At 34.5% G+C, this 16230-nt stretch overlaps 1 protein-coding gene across 3 annotated transcripts in view; it reads left to right on the plus strand.

Annotated features, from left to right (window-relative positions):
- Positions 1 to 5142: 5142 nt before the first annotated feature.
- Positions 5143 to 16230, plus strand: part of LOC131055410 (uncharacterized) — a 47398-nt gene continuing 36310 nt past the window's right edge. For 2 of the 3 annotated variants that reach the window (XM_057989880.2, XM_057989878.2), the window contains exons 1-12: positions 5143 to 5732; positions 7901 to 8179; positions 8297 to 8921; positions 9015 to 9214; positions 9377 to 9448; positions 9529 to 9713; positions 9810 to 10292; positions 10384 to 10449; positions 10535 to 10600; positions 10689 to 11107; positions 11196 to 11291; positions 11540 to 11629. In XM_057989880.2, the coding sequence (XP_057845863.1) occupies positions 7902 to 8179; positions 8297 to 8921; positions 9015 to 9214; positions 9377 to 9448; positions 9529 to 9713; positions 9810 to 10292; positions 10384 to 10449; positions 10535 to 10600; positions 10689 to 11053 (2340 nt within the window). In that variant the 5' untranslated portion in view covers positions 5143 to 5732; position 7901 and the 3' untranslated portion in view covers positions 11054 to 11107; positions 11196 to 11291; positions 11540 to 11629. The remainder of the gene's footprint in view (positions 5733 to 7900; positions 8180 to 8296; positions 8922 to 9014; positions 9215 to 9376; positions 9449 to 9528; positions 9714 to 9809; positions 10293 to 10383; positions 10450 to 10534; positions 10601 to 10688; positions 11108 to 11195; positions 11292 to 11539; positions 11630 to 16230) is intronic. The other variant, XM_057989879.2, reaches the window with a different exon arrangement.

Here is a 16230-nt window from a genome sequence, read left to right on the forward strand (position 1 = left end):
ATAACAAGTTACATTATTCCTCTAAATAGCCTTTCCATATCCTTGACCGGTTTGTGTTTTGCATTGATTAGATAAATGTCCAAATCTACCACAAACATAGCATTTCACATTCATTCTGCAATTTTCTGAGTTATGACCAACTTTATTGCATTTGGAACATTGACCAGTGGGTAAATTTGTATTCTGATTATTTCTAAATCTGCACTGATTTGCTCTATGACCAAATTTGTTGCAATTGAAACATTTCCCATTAAATTTATAAGCATTAGGTTGTACCAGTTTGCTATGATCTTGATTGTTTGCAGTCTCGAAACTTTCTCCATGTTCAAATCCAAGTCCAATTATATCTCCATCAGGTTTTTGTCTTTTCAGCATGTCATCAAGTCTTTCTGAACTTTTCTTGAATTTGTCTTTGTGTTCATTTGCAGTGATCAACTCATTTTCCAAAATGTCAATTTGTCTCCTAAGCTCCTCTTTATCATGTTGCATGTGAATCAAATTTGTCTTTAGCATATCATTCTCACGACAAAGTCTCAGATTTTCATTTGTTCCATCATTAAGTCTCCTAGTCAAGTCTTCTTCATTTCTATTCCTATATTCAATATCCTTACATAGCCTCATGGTTAAGTCTTGCATTTCATTCCTCATGTTAGTGTTCTCTTGCCTCAACTTCTATGCAATATCTCTAAGAATTTCCTTTTCATCATCATGTTTCTGCATTTGCTCATGAAGTTCCTTCCTCTTGTTTTGTGCTATAACCAGGTTCTCCTGAAGTCCTTTAATGAATTCCTGGCCAGTCCCCAGATCATCTTCAAATTTTTTGCATCAAAATCTTCAAGAGTTCCTTCCAATTGTTTTCTCAAACTCTCCATCAGTACCAGTTTCAGAATCTTCCTCGAGTTGTTAGGCTTTTGCAAATAGAGGACCAAGCTCTGATACCAATTGTTAGATGCAATGACCGTCCCAAAGACACTGAGAGGGGGGGGGGGGGTGAATCAATGTCTAACTGGTTAATGGAATATTTGAACTTATTTATAACTTTGCAACCCAAATTAATGTACCGGTAAACAAGTAATAATGCACCAAAGATAAATAATAGAGACAACATAAATGCACACCATAACACAAGATATTTTGGCGAGGAAACTCGGTAAGGGAAAAACCTTGGTGGGATTTGTGACCCACAATATTTACTCACTGGCCAATATGAATAAATATTACTTACAATAGGGGCCTGCACATGCAGGAAGGCCAACAACCTAGAGCTCACTGCTCAATGAAAGAGTCTCACTAACTACAAAATGGATAATTAAATCCAAGACAATGTACTGCTTAAAATAGCATCTGCAATGCTTGATTCAGTACCGGTTTAAGCTCAGTCATAAACCTTAACCAAAAACCTTGTTGGCAAATGATATTCGCTCACATAACCTATCTTCTATGATCTATTACATAATCGCCTTTCTTCTAATCTGTATATTTTCTCATTATTATCATTATATCAAAATGACCTATAAGATCTCATACACATATGAGTCTTTACAATACATCATGTCGACTTATTTGTCATGTCGGCTTACAGATAATTAATTATATTACAATACAATTCATATAAACAAAACTTGTCTTATGTCGGCCTGAGTGCCGATATGCTTTATTGCCAGTGTAAACTAGATGCCGATGAATGAACTTGTTGTGCCTGCCGATGCCGGTAGATGATGTCTATGTTGTCGGTGAACCTGTAGAATTCTGTTACCGGTTGGTTGCCATCAATGACAACATCAACCATTCTCATGTGAGTGTAGAATGCCAACACGTACCGTAGACAACGATGTTGACAAAGATGAAGCCAATGAACTTTACAAGTTCTTGTTTGATGACTGAAAAAATGTCATTGATAGGACCGGGGTTTGCAAGTCGACCCCTTAGGTCTTGTGTTTTTTTTTTGTGTTTTGGGATGCTCTCCCTTATTCCTTGTTGTTCTGTTCTTTTTGCTATTTCTGGTTCAGAAATACTCTAGTTATGGATGTTTTCTATTATAGTGTTGTTTATAGTTTAAACTATGTAAAGGGTCAGTGCCCTGATTTTCACTGTTTTCTCAATAAAAAACATCAATATACTTGTAAGTCTAGTCTTCCTAGATCATCACATTTATCAAATACTACCATGTTTTTAGGTTACTAGTTGTACCATTCAAACGTGATCAAATACTGGCCATACCAATATGTTCTCAAGCATTTTACAATTTAGTGGATTAAGAAGTTGGTATAAACTACTATTACCTTTATAATGTTGGTAAAATTATTTATTTAAAGTTAGTTGAACATTTACAAAGAGCTATTGAATTTATAATTTTGTTGCAATATTTGATAAGTAATTACTAGTTTACTTTATTTAAGTCATTAAAGATTTATCGTAGCAATTGGATTAATACATAAATTTTGACACTTTCTAGCTCTTTTAGATTTTGTTTACTGTGCAATCTTTTTTGTAGTTCACTGCCATAAAGATTGTTAACTTTGTAGTTGCTATTAGTATATAGTAATGAATTTTGGAAGATATTTTTACAAGAATCTTTATAATATTTGCATCAACATTGCAATAGAGATTGGATGGTATAGCAACCAAGGTTTGTACATCATTATTCAAATTTGATAGTTGGTGCTTTGCTTTGGATGACATATTGCAAAAGTCAACATATCATCTTCTAATTTTGCAAGAATTATAAACTGTGTGACTTGCTACCGGTAAGTGAAATTTATTGCTAATTTTTCATATTCCAATAGTTGTATGTTCTCACCTTGCCCACATTAGAATCTTGGTGATTAAAAAGTGCTAGGGTTTTCTTTCTCATTTAAAAAAATCTGTAAAGTAAGCTAACAACAATGTTAAGAATATTATGTTGGTAACAAGGCATAAAACTGAGAGGGGGGGGGGGGAGGAGGGTGAATCAGTTTTCTAAAAAACTTTACTTAACTCAAACACAATTTCAGATCTAATAAATAATCATGAAAACATAAATTGACACCACATCAATAACACATATAACACCAAGATTTTTGATGTGGAAAATCCGGTCAAGGGAAGAACCACGATGGGAACCTACCCACAATATGATGATACCCTGTTAGAAGTATATGAAATATTGCAATGGGGAATGCACATGCATTCAGGCACATTGCCTATAGCTCACTACTAAAAAACAACAAAGGGCTACAACCCAGGGAAGACTCACTGTCTTACAAACATATTCAAATTACATCTGGAAGATCATGAACCGAGAAAATAACATCTCCTAATGCCTGGTTACAGTTCCGGTTAGGCAAATAACATATATTCTTCTCTTTCACACTTCTTCGCATTACTTCACTACTTTCAAAAGATCAAAGCATTATTTGCACACATAGATACCTCTCTCACATGAGTATTGCATTTATTTATACATAACATCAACCTATCTTTCAAGGTCGGCTCAACACACATCACAAATTACAAAGATATAACCATACACACTACAATAATACATGCGAACCAAAACAATATCGGCTAAGACATAGCATGGACCTAAATCAACACCTTGAACATGAAACAACTCCAAGAATTATGCCTCAAACATTCACAACACACTACAATCATCCAGTCAACCAAGAATGTCGCATAACACGAACATACTGGGGAAATCATCAACAACGAGCACAACGATCAATGCGGACCTTCAACACAAATATGACACAATCTAGAAACATCCACAAGCATCATGAATTACCACAAAAATAACTGCACCAACACCACTTACTAGAATCTTCATCATCATTATACCGAACTTCAAGAACACAAACTACAATGACTGTCAAATTGAAAGATTCACTTGTAGACCTCTAAATCACGAACGATTTGAATGGAGGATACACTAGAACGTCCCAAACACTCTGCCAAATCTGCAAACCAAGATATTGCAATGCGGAGAAATGTGGAGCAAAATCCAGAACATTGATCAACACTGAACAACTAAAAAAACCAACCGCAATACCAGATCTTATAACTCGATCAAATCTTCGTGTGAACCACTGAAACTTGAGTTGAATCAACTAGAGACGCTTGTCTCAAAACCCTTTATTTCACAACAACTCATCTGCAACACACTAGCCAAACCAACTCACTTAATTTGACTGCAACACTGGAACACATAGAGGAATATGTTGACATAAATGACAACACATCACTAAGTCAATCCGAACACATATTTGCACATTATCCCAACACATTACATGTTTTTACTCTTTAATTAAAAAAATGTCCGTACTTCTAAGCTATAACACAAAAATGATGTAGTTTTGCTAATCTACAACTTTATAAATTTATACAAACTAAAATTGAAAGAACCTTTGAGTTAAAGGTCTTATGAAGACACTAATGATCTATACATTTACTAGAATTTTTTATTTATGAAATTTGCTTATAAATTTGTGTCTTTCATGACTCACAAACATTAAGAATGATAAAGAATAATTATTTTGCAAAGTTAGTTAGGATGCAAAATGACATCCAAAAAATTATAACCTTCTATTAATATGCTTTAGGTTTGTATTATATATCCCATTCCAATGATTGGGTTGTGACTTGCACCTCTCAAAAAAGTAAACAAAAATAAGTCAATAGTCTTTTCACTTGTTGATTCCATAAAGTATTGATCAATGGAACCCAAAATCCCCATCAACAATGATCTTAACAAGGACTCTATTACAAGAGATCACATGTTATGACCTCAACAACAATAAGCTTAAAAGATTTATAGAATAGGTTGGAACATAACACAAAAATAAAACTATGATAGAAACAAAGCTTAAGTACATTCGATTATGTTTAGGGAATTTATAGAATAGTTTGGAACCACAAAATAAAACTGTGATAGAAACTAAGCTTAAGCACATTCAATTATGTTTAGAGAATCATTTTTTTCGATACCTATGTAATATAATAGCTTCAAGTACATCCAATTGTTTTTAGTGAATTATTTTTTCCAATACCTTTGTCACATTATAAACTCAATTTTTTTCTTTTTTGGTTTGTTGCGAGTCATTGTTGATTCTCAAAATTATATAAAAGAAAAATGAGAGAATAAAAAATTTGAGTCCAACATTTAAAACTAGAATAAAAATACTGAATTTTTTATTTCAATCGATTCGCCGGGAAAAAAATAACAACACCGTATGCATGCCATACTATTCCCGCCGAAAGATTGAAGGAATATGAGCCTCTCTTCCCTAGATTCCTTTTTCTTGCCATTTGTAAGTGACCTACTCTGTACTTTATTTTCAAATGGCGGTTCTTACGGCTGTAAAATTAATACTTCTGCCATGTCGTGCTCAATTGAGGTTTAGATACTTATCTCATTAGGGTTCCCCATATCCCATTTCTAATTTCTTCCGTTTTTACTCTCTGGTCTTGTATATCTTTACTGTTGTCTTTCCTGTCTGGACATTTTGTTTGTTATTTGGGGTTTTGTATGTTTTGCTGTGTCATTTCGAAATTGTATACAACAGACCATTTGTTTTTTAACGTGCTACACCTATCCTACATTTTAGTTCAAAGTTCAATTGCCGTATCATTTCTTAGTTTTCAGTCATTTCCAGAGAGTGGAGATAAAGACGTTTTTGTAGGCAGCAGGGCATTTTCACAGGTTAAGAGCAGAACTGAAGATTCATTTTATAATTTCAGCTGTAGTCTCTGAAGTAAGTAAGATTACTCAAGAACTGTAAAATAGCTCTTTGATTTATCTATTTGTTAATATTGGATAGCTCCTTGATTTATTAGTATTTAATATTTTAAAGTTTTGGCTGATAAACAGCGGGATAAGTAATTAAAAACTTACCAGTATCCATGTAATGTAGTAAATTCAATTTTTTTTTTTTCGAGAGCCTCGAAATTAGTAAATAGAACGAGAAGTTTTGAAAGCTTTTTAACCAACTAAATAAAATGTAGTAAATCCTTAAGATAATGGGTGAAGTCCCTTTCTTGTCAAGGGAAATAAATTTTCAAACGGTGAAAAATGATAGTACATGCTGTTGCTTTTGAATGTTTACTCTGTTGTTCGTCTGATAATGGGATGCTGATGAAGCAGTTGTGTGGTAGAAACACTAAAGGTATTCGTAACCTGATGTTTTTTCACAGTTGATGTTTGCTGCTACATGTTCCATTTGGGAATGGAAAAACATTTAGGTGTCTAGTCACGATTAAATGTGGACCTTGAAACCTTTGTGAAAGTATAAATTGCAAGGGTGGGTGTTATTTCATTGACTTGGATGATTTCTTATCCCCCTTTCCTAGGCAGGCAATAAAGTATTTTGTTGCTATCTCTTGCGGTTGTGGGTATAATACCACATGGATTTTATTTCAAACTGACTTTTAATGGCCCTAATCTTCCTTGAAGCTCTTATATTTTCACAAGGTAGAATGAATTATGAGAATATCTAATATGTTAATTCTTTCTACTAAGTGAACCATGTGAGGAAATACTTACAGCCTAAGAGCATATTCTTTTCGTTTTGGAGCCCATGCAATGAACATTATTTTTAAATAGCCCTTTTATAATAACCCACTAAACTGGATAAACCCCACAAACTCCTAATAAGTCACCATTATATTAATTTGATGTTATATTTTAGGTGATAATAAGGTAAATGATTCATTTTACAAATTGAAGATGTAATGCCTTCGTACTAAATTATTGAAGAATGTAATGCCTTTGAAGTGACTCTTTTCACAATTCTTACTAATGCAAACTAGTTCAAGTACAATTGAATCATGCATTTCAATTTTAATTTTGTATGAGTTGTGAATTTTTTAATTTATGGGTTCCACATACAACTTAATGGATAAAATTTAAAGAAGGAAAGCAAATCAAATATGTTTAAGTTACACACTTTACTCTAGTTAGAAAAATCATGAAACAAAAGGTTACATATGTGACTAGATAAATAAAATCTGAAGAAGAAAGTGGCATTTGAGCATAGCATGTTCTACTAATGTTACCTTTCTTGTGTGCATTATGTTTTTTGCACAAGTAATACTAACATATGTGTTTCTAAAGAAAGTGGTACTTGAAGATAATACCTTATACTAATACCATATATTTATTATAGATCTTGTGAACTTAGTAAAAAATTACAAACTATATAGCTGCCGTCACTTTGTTCTTCCTTCAAAATTGAACTTTGGTGGCATAGATTTACGAAGGATATGATTCACACTATAAGCAGCCAAAATTTTCGAAGATAGGTGGCTTTCAAAGACCACTATATAATAGAACACTTTTTTATAATTTTGTAGCATATGAAAACATTCTTAATGTTCCATCTATTACTATTTTAAAAAATGTCCTTCAATTTTTTTAAAAGAATAAAAAAATATATTAGTTTTGTTGATGTATAATATTACACGCACCATTTATGTTGATTACACAGGTCCACTAGATGTGTAGTAACGTTATTCTTATAGTCCGTGCACAAAATAATCATCTGCATGGTCAATAGTGAGTGCAATAAGTGAATTTAAAAAGGAATTGTTAGGTTTACTTAGATTGAGGATTTAGTTGTCAGTGTTATGCTTCTTAGTAGCAAAGTTCCTAGCATATGACGTTGTTGCACTTTCCTTTACCACTTGATCTATTATAGAAAATATTATTTAGTGTGGTTCAGTAGAAAAATATATTTGCTTGTAACACATCTCAGTCCAATTTAAAATTATTTATACTTGAAAGGCATCTCTAAATGATTCTACTACAAAATTGTCAATATGCATAGAGAGAAATTATGCAATATAAACAACGCACCTTCCTAGTGCAAGGTGAATTGGTAATACAATTCTATAAGGGATTACTAACAATTTTAATGTTATTCAGGATGGGAAGAAAGACCAAATGGGAATCATTAATTGAACTAGATGTGCAAGACATTGTGAACCAAAGAAATTATTTCTCTAGTGAAGACCTTGAATGGACGCCTATTGGAGAAGGAAATGGTGAGATTGATTTATGTGCTGCAATCCCTTTTGAAAGGCTTACTGATTTTGTGAAAGGTGAAGGGTTGTTGAATGGTATGAAGACAAGATTTGTTCGTAAAATACATAGAGAGAACAACCCTGCAGAATATACCGAACACACTACCAAGATGTACTCAAGGTTTGCAATTTTATTGTTTGTACGTTTCATTCTTATTTAATGTGTAAATACACCATATTTTGTAGTAATTTTATCATGTTACCTAATGCATTTTTTTTGTCATACATGTATAAACAGCTATTGGTGTGCTTTTGGCCCACAAGATAATAGAAATAAACCTCCAAATCCACAGAGGATACGTAAGTTTCAAAAGAAAAGGGGTTGTCAAACCCACTTTCAGGTTAGGGTTATGTATGGTAGACCACATGTTGCACTTATTACATATAATGAGCGGAGCCATTGTGATGCCAATGGTGAATTTTGTCATGGAAAAAATGACACTTCTAGAGATCCACAAAGTGCTTTGGCACTGAGCTTGTCAGATGAGTGTCAATCATATCTTGAGTCCTTATTGTTGATGGGTGTAGAGGTTGACACAATATGTGAGAGGCATCACTTAGATCATGGTTTTCTTGAATTGATGAATAATAGGGATGCATACATGTTGAGAAAAGATGTACTAAATGCATGGAAAAAAATACGCTCCATTCGATCCCAAAAAAATAAAGATGATGCAATAAGTGTTGGCTTGTGGTATGCAGAAGAGAAAGAGAATTTTTTTTATTTCCAATGGGCAAACATTATGAATGATGTTCCATTTATTATTGGCATACAAACACCATGGATGCAAGAAACAATGGTGAAACATTCACACAACTCAATCATTGCAATGGATTCCACATTTTTCACAAACAAACATGGTGTAAGTAGAACAATGTTAATTGCATTTGCGCTTCTCAATTTACTTATTATTTCTTCTCAAAATATGAATTTCATTTCTGGTTTATCCTTGCAGTTCCAATTATATACTTTGCTTGTTTTTGACGAGCAAGAGGCTGGCATACCAGTTGCATGGGCGATATCCTCAAGACATAACATTGAGGATATCAATGAATGGCTTGTAGAAGTTCATAGACGAGGAAAACAATGCAAAGAAGATTGGCATGTCAATGCATTTATAGTAGATGATGTTGCTGCTGACATCCAAGCAATCAGGTTTTGTTTATTTTTTATTTATTTAAAATAATGTTAGATTATTAAAATTGCCTAATATTTGCTTTAGAAGACCATAGTTTTCTACTTTATACCCTAGAATGGTTTCAATTTAACATTACATTTGGTTGGAACATTGCCTATAAACTTTCACAATGTTTGTAGGTTGCCTTTTGATTGTCAACTACAATTATGCAGTTGGCACATACGCAAGACATGGTTGAAAAAAGTACACAGGTTAGTGAATTGATAATAATCTATGGTTGCCACATTACAAATTTCAACCTCATTGCATGATATTGTGGTTCTTGATCTAGGTATGCTAGAGACAAAGATGTTGAAACAAAAATGTTGGATAGATTGGGTGATATTTTCTGTGCAATGAGCAAGAATGAAGACATCATTATTCACTTAATTGACAAATTCATGAAGGAATTCCCACAAGAGAGGGATTTTAGAGGTCACTTTAAAAAAGTTTGGTGTCATGATGATGGTCATATTGGTAAGATTGTCAAATCTTTCCATTTGGTTTTTATGGCTTTATATCATTTTAGTTGATTTATATTTTGCTAAAATGTCATGATATTTGTTTGTGAAGCTAAATGGACAAAAGACTTTCGAAACTTCTCCAATGCAAGTCAAGAAATTAATGCATCCATAGAGTCTTATCACTTTTACATTAAGAGTTGTTATTTAAGTGATTACGCTAGAAAATGTACAAGGAGGATGGATTGGCTTATCTGTACGCTTCTTCATAGGGTAGAGCCTTTTTATAAGAACAAAAGGTATTTGCAGTTATCAGAATTTAAAACTAACTTCAAAAAAGAAAGGTATCACATTACATCACTGGAGAGGTCAAAAACAATATTAGATACAGACTGCTATTCATATGATCTCCCTAACACATATAAGGTAAGAAGCCAGTCTGTTACAGAAAAAGAGTATCTTGTTAGAAAGTTTGGGCCCAAATTCCTTGTATGTGATTGCCAATGGGCAAAGAGGGGAAACATTTGCAAGCATGTGTTGAAGGTTTCGGATTTTATTAAGAGAAACAACGCAGAGGAGAAAGATCATGTTGCTAGTAAGTGCCAAGATCTTAATTTCATATTGTTATGTTCAGTGATTATTATGGTTTTTCTAGAACTAACTAAATTATTTTTCTCCTATTATAGTTGTTGTTGTTCCATTAGTTGATGATGATCGACGAGGGCATTTCTATCTTGAAAACCATACCACTGGTAATGTCAATCTGTTGTTTTGATGATGAAAAGTTGATTGATTGTGATAGTTTTTAAAACTAAATAATTCTTGAGTCAATGATAGATGGCTCTATTCCATTGGAAGATGAAGATACAGAAAGGCATTTTTATGTTGAAGAACATACAACAGGTAAATCTTGATATAAGCATTTCACAATGACATACTAAGGGTTGGTTATGTTTGTTTTATTACTAAATTATTTATGTTTCAATTATAGAGGTCACAAAGGTAGCTGATGCTCGCAGTGAAGACCTGAAAAACTCAAAGATTTTTTTGAAATCAGTACTCCAGAAGTTACCAACTACACCAGATCAGATATCTGCTTTTAATGGGTGCATTGAAAGATTTAGAAAAGATCTCCATGAATCTGGTCTTTACTCCAAATTCAAATCAGACCTGGATTTAGAGGAAATATCTTTGAGACGGAGATCACTGTGGTTCAGTCCAATTAAAATGCACAAATCTAATTCTAGCCATCCAAGAAGCAATGCCTTTTGTCACGACTTGAATGATAGAATAGAGGAATGTGAAGAAGATTCTCTGTTACAGCTTGCAGTAAGTAAAAGCAAAAAAAAGTCGTGAAGCATTCAGGCATGGTGACATAGGCAAAATTTGTCCTTATTGTGCAACAACAAAGTGAGTACTTATTCAAAAGTAGTTGACCACTTTACCAATCTCTTAAACACTTGCTCTAAATTGATATGTTAAGCATATGTTGTTGCAGCTTTGGATGATCAACTAAATACTCAGTGATGTTGTTTGCACTTCTTTTTTGATCTGAACCAAACAACAACAATGGATGCGATGCAATTCATGGACGGTAAATTTTTTGGCTGTCAAATGTCTTCACACTCATATAATAAAAAACATCTGTTCTTATTTTGGTCACTTTTCATTGCTTAATTAAACAAACAGTGGGAGTGATATTTGGAGCAATGCCTTCTCACATAGACATTTCAACAGACCGTTTTAGGTGTTTGAGATTGTTTATCTTTTATAACCAAATTAAATATTTTTCCAACACTTTCCCTAAACTGATGCATTATTTGTATGTTATTGTATCTGTAGATGATCAACAAAGCACTTGGCATTGTTGACTACCCCTTGGTGTTGATCTTAACCAGACAACAACAATGGATGCAATGCAAAATATGGATGGTAAAGATTGAAATAAATTGCCATCACTTAAATTACTTTTTTTTGCATAAGATTTGCAGCTCTCAAATGGCATGCTAAGAGTATCTATTTTTTGGCTAGTACAATTGCTTTGGTAACAAAATATCATTATCACAAACTTTTGAAAAATGTTCCTGCATTGTCATTTCTGGTGAAGGAGCCAAGAGTTGAAATAAGTTTGGATGACAAATGCAGCCATTTTGTTGGTGATTCTCCACATTCATTTCCTGTGTTCCTCATGCGATTCTAGTTTAGTCTTTATGATTTAGAATACTTCATTTGAGTGGTCTTTCTTCTTAGCCCATCCTTCATATTAGCATGTCTTCCATTAATTCTTTCTTCAACGTGTAGGTTCATTCTCAAGCAATTCTAATTCTTACCTTTTATTTGTCAATCACAAGTTTTTTGTACCCAATAAGGATTTTTTTTGAATTGCATATTGATTACAGATATCTTTCTCATTCGAGCATCCGCATAAGATCAATATAAGCTCCTTAAGAGCAAACACACTAGAAATCACCTATGGAAGGCTAAGTGTCACTCTAGTTAGAAATCCACTTTTATTTAGAAACCACCTCCATATTAGAAGCCAAGTATGGAAGACCAAGAGTCACAACTTAGAATTTCACTTTAGATGGCCCTATGAGGAATTGAACTTTGGTCTCGACAATGAAAACCCAACATTTCAACCAATTGAGCTCAATGCCTTGGACATCCAAATAAGTTATTACGCTTGCATGCAATATATTAAACAAAACATAGATAAATGATTAAACTTCACCAGTTGATTTTAAAGCTGCGATGGATATTCCATTCAATAGTTCATGAGCAATAGATTAAATGAAAAACAAGAAAGATTAGAATGGACTAAGCAATAGCAAAAGGTGAGAATTGCAGAAAATTGAGAGTAGGCTATGGCACAATTGAAGACAGATTTTATCCTGGAGAATCCCACGTATGGAAGAAAACTCTAGCAAAATGTGGGCCAAAATACTCATTCAAATCCACAAACTTCAAAACAGTTACAATCTCAAGTCAGTTCCCGAACAACTATTAATTCAGTTCCTATGATTACTTGTTAGCTTCCTAACACTTAACTATCTTGAAAATTCCCTTAATTTTGGAACTGTGAATTCTCTTGAATCCACTTCTAATTCCAATTACTTACCTCCTAATTACTAATGCCAGCATACAATAGTTCTTTTATGCTTTACAATTAAGAACAAAAATTCAAGGAAGCTGAACATTTGGGAAGATTGGAATGCCATGGGTTGTTTTCTGTCACATAAAGAGGCTTCTGTTTGTCATCAGGGGCTGATTTCAAAACTGCCCCAGTGAATCCAAGATTGCCACTGGGAAAAGTTACTTTCTTTGCCTTGGTATGAGACTGCTCTGATGGTTACGAAACCACTGCCTGTTAAAACTGATGGTTTTGTTCAAAAGGAAGAAACACTGCTTTTCCTTGGTTTGCTTAGAGACATTCCATTCCTCCAGCATCCAAGTATTTGAGTTTGCCTTAAGTAAAGTTTTTCATGAATTGCATTTTTTTGCAATGAAGTCAAACCTCCCTGATATGGAGGTGTTTGATCCCCAAAAGCTATGAAGACTCAGAATAAGGGGATACTCCTCTTGATAGTGACATGGCTGCCATCTCACCTTACGCCACTCCAACTAGTATTAGTAAAATCTTTTTCTTGAATTGTCTGAATAATTTGTTAATGTAAAAGAGCTTGAAGTTGAATGAACTTAATCAACATTCTTTCTATTCAGCTGAAAGGGAACGATTTGGGTCTTTCCGCTTAAGATGCTATCTCCATGAAGATTTGAGGCCCAACATTCCCCCTTCTTGCCTTTGGTAGGCAAACAATATGAAGCTTTGCCCACCATTGAACAACTTTTTTGTCATACCTGTAAGGGCCGCCTAACACAACTTTGCACACATCCCAAGGCACAATGTCCACAACCAGTTTATCAACAAGTTTAGTGTTGCACAGAAAGCTTCAATCTCCGTTGTCTACTCACATGCAAATCAGCACCTTCTTTGATCCAACTCAAATCATAAGGCTTGGGGTGTTGTAATGTCCCCACTTTGAAATAGAATTTAATAATAAATAATAATAAAATTCAAATATAAAAAATTATATTAAAATATAAAAGAATATAATTAAATATAATTAATTAAAATTTTATTAAATTAATGAATGGTCAAAAGACATGGAAGGAAAAGTTGCGACTCCCTCAAAAATGAGATATAAAAGGGAGAAAAGATCCTCATTTGAGAGGAGGATAATTTGGGAATAATAAGTGCAGATCAGATTTAAATAAGAAGTGCAGATCTGATTGTGAAAGGTTGTGTCCCTTTTAAAGGGCAGAAATAATAAAGAGTTGCACTCTTTCAAGGGGTGCTAATTGTGAAAGGGCGTGTCTCTTGCCAAAGGGCATACATGATGAAGAGGTGTGACCCCTCTCTCTCATTGAGAGATATAAAGAAAAGGAATCAAAAGCCTCCAATGATATCACCATCAATTAGATCAGATCAAATCAGATCTGAACTGTTATTAAGTTACAGGCAGTAACATCCTTGCTCTTGGTGGTATGCATGAGGATGTGCTTAATAGGTATGCTTAATATATGATGCCTGATAATGTTCTTATTCAGAATTTAATAGTAATATTATATAGACTGCAATATGTATGACAGTCATACTAAATTTTATATATATGTTCATAATACATGAGAAGTTAGTATATGTATAGTCTAAATCATGTTATTACTGTCAATATTTAAGAAGATGGGCATGAGATGTTCCAAAGAGGGGCAGTCTAAATCCAAGCAATAGGTTAAGTCCCAAGATAGGGTGGGGATCAACGACCCATAAGCCTTGAGGGTATAGACCCAAGATAGGTGAGGGCTTGGATCTGTAAACTTTGAGGAAACCTATTGTATTAGGTCTCTAAGCGCTTTGGTAAAATACATAGACCCTTCTCCCTTAAAACTGAAGTAGTAGCAGGGTTTGGTATTGTTGGTGTCTGTTTTATCATCTACCAAACATTAGGATAGGATACCCGAAGGCATTCTATCATCTCTTGAAAAATCACTACTGATTCCAAGGTCTATATGTGCGAACAAGCGATTTTAGTGGAATAGCTTCTTGGGTAGTGTATGCTGAAATTTCAAAGGGGACTTACGTTTAACAAGTATCTTGAACTGCTGGACTTAGATGGATTTAGCAATTTTAGGCTCTTCTCTTTTTTGGATTTTCTGGGATTTAGACTTTCAAAAGAAAGGGAAAAAAGGATAGGGTTTGAGAAGGCTAATCTAATCCTATGAATTCTGGAGACGGTATTGTTGTGACCTAATCACACATCACCCCATCCCAGATAGGGACCCCCCTTTGCTTTTAGGCCTTTTCGGTCGTTTGGCTTTCGTTTTGCGTGTGTTAGTGGCAATCTTTTCAATCTCTTCGCGTTACGGGTGTTTGGGAATCAGTTGGGGTTAATCTGCTTCTCTGTCAAACAAATTTTGTGAGGTCTACAGCCTGTTTTGTCCTTTTTCTAGGGTTTTGCCTTCTGTCCTAGATTTTAGGGGTTCCTGTTAGGGTTTCGGAAAAACTAAGCATACGATTGGAGTCGGGACCCTTCAGGGGACCTCCTAGCGAAATTTGAGCCCAAACGGAGTAACTTTCTATTTTTAGAAAGTCCCTATTTTTTAGGGATTTTTCCAAGTCCCAGAATGTCGCCATTTTGCCAAAAATCAAACTTACTATTTTTAGTAATTTCTATTTTTAGTAAATTTCTATTTTTAGTAAGTCATCCTGCACCCTGTCTTGGGCTCTAACTCTGACATTTTGGAAAGTTTCTATTTCGGGAAAGTCTATTTGTGGTAGGGTCAGGCTAGCAGACGACGGAGAGTCAACATGCACAATCACTTCTAAATCTAGAAAGTTGAAAGCAGACAGGCAGGGGTCTAAAATGGCTAAATCTGAAGAATCATCCCTGAAATGGAAGGTCAAAATATTCTAAGTCTGGAAGTCGTTCACAAGTAGGAAATTTCGCCTCTCCATGGACAGAGTAAAAATGTGCCCAGGTCAGGTCTGGGGGGCTGAAATGAAGAAGTCATTCACAACTGCAAAATTCCACCTCTCCATGGACAGGGTGAAAATGCGCCCAGGTCAGGCCTGGGGCGCTGAAATCAAGAATGCATTCACAACTGCAAAATTCCACCTCTCCATGGATAGGGTGAAAATGCGCCCAGGTTAGGCCTGGGGCGCTGAAATGAAGAAGTCCTTCATGACTGCAAAATTCCACCTCTCCATGGACAGGGTGAAAATGCGCCCAGGTCAGGCTTGGGGCGCTGAAATCAAGAATGCATTCACAACTGCAAAATTCCACCTCTCCATGGACAGGGTGAAAATGTGCCCAGGTCAGGCCTGGGGTGCTGAAATCATGAAGGCATTCACAAGTGGAAAATTTATGAATCCTTGGGATGGTAAAATTTCACCCAAACAAAAAATTTGAAATTTTGCCTAAGGCATGAATTCCAAGGAGTCAAGGAAGAATAGAAACAAAAATTCCCCTCGGGCG

This window comes from Cryptomeria japonica, chromosome 8 (assembly GCF_030272615.1).
Source record: "Cryptomeria japonica chromosome 8, Sugi_1.0, whole genome shotgun sequence".
In the NCBI taxonomy this organism is placed as follows: Eukaryota; Viridiplantae; Streptophyta; class Pinopsida; order Cupressales; family Cupressaceae; genus Cryptomeria; species Cryptomeria japonica.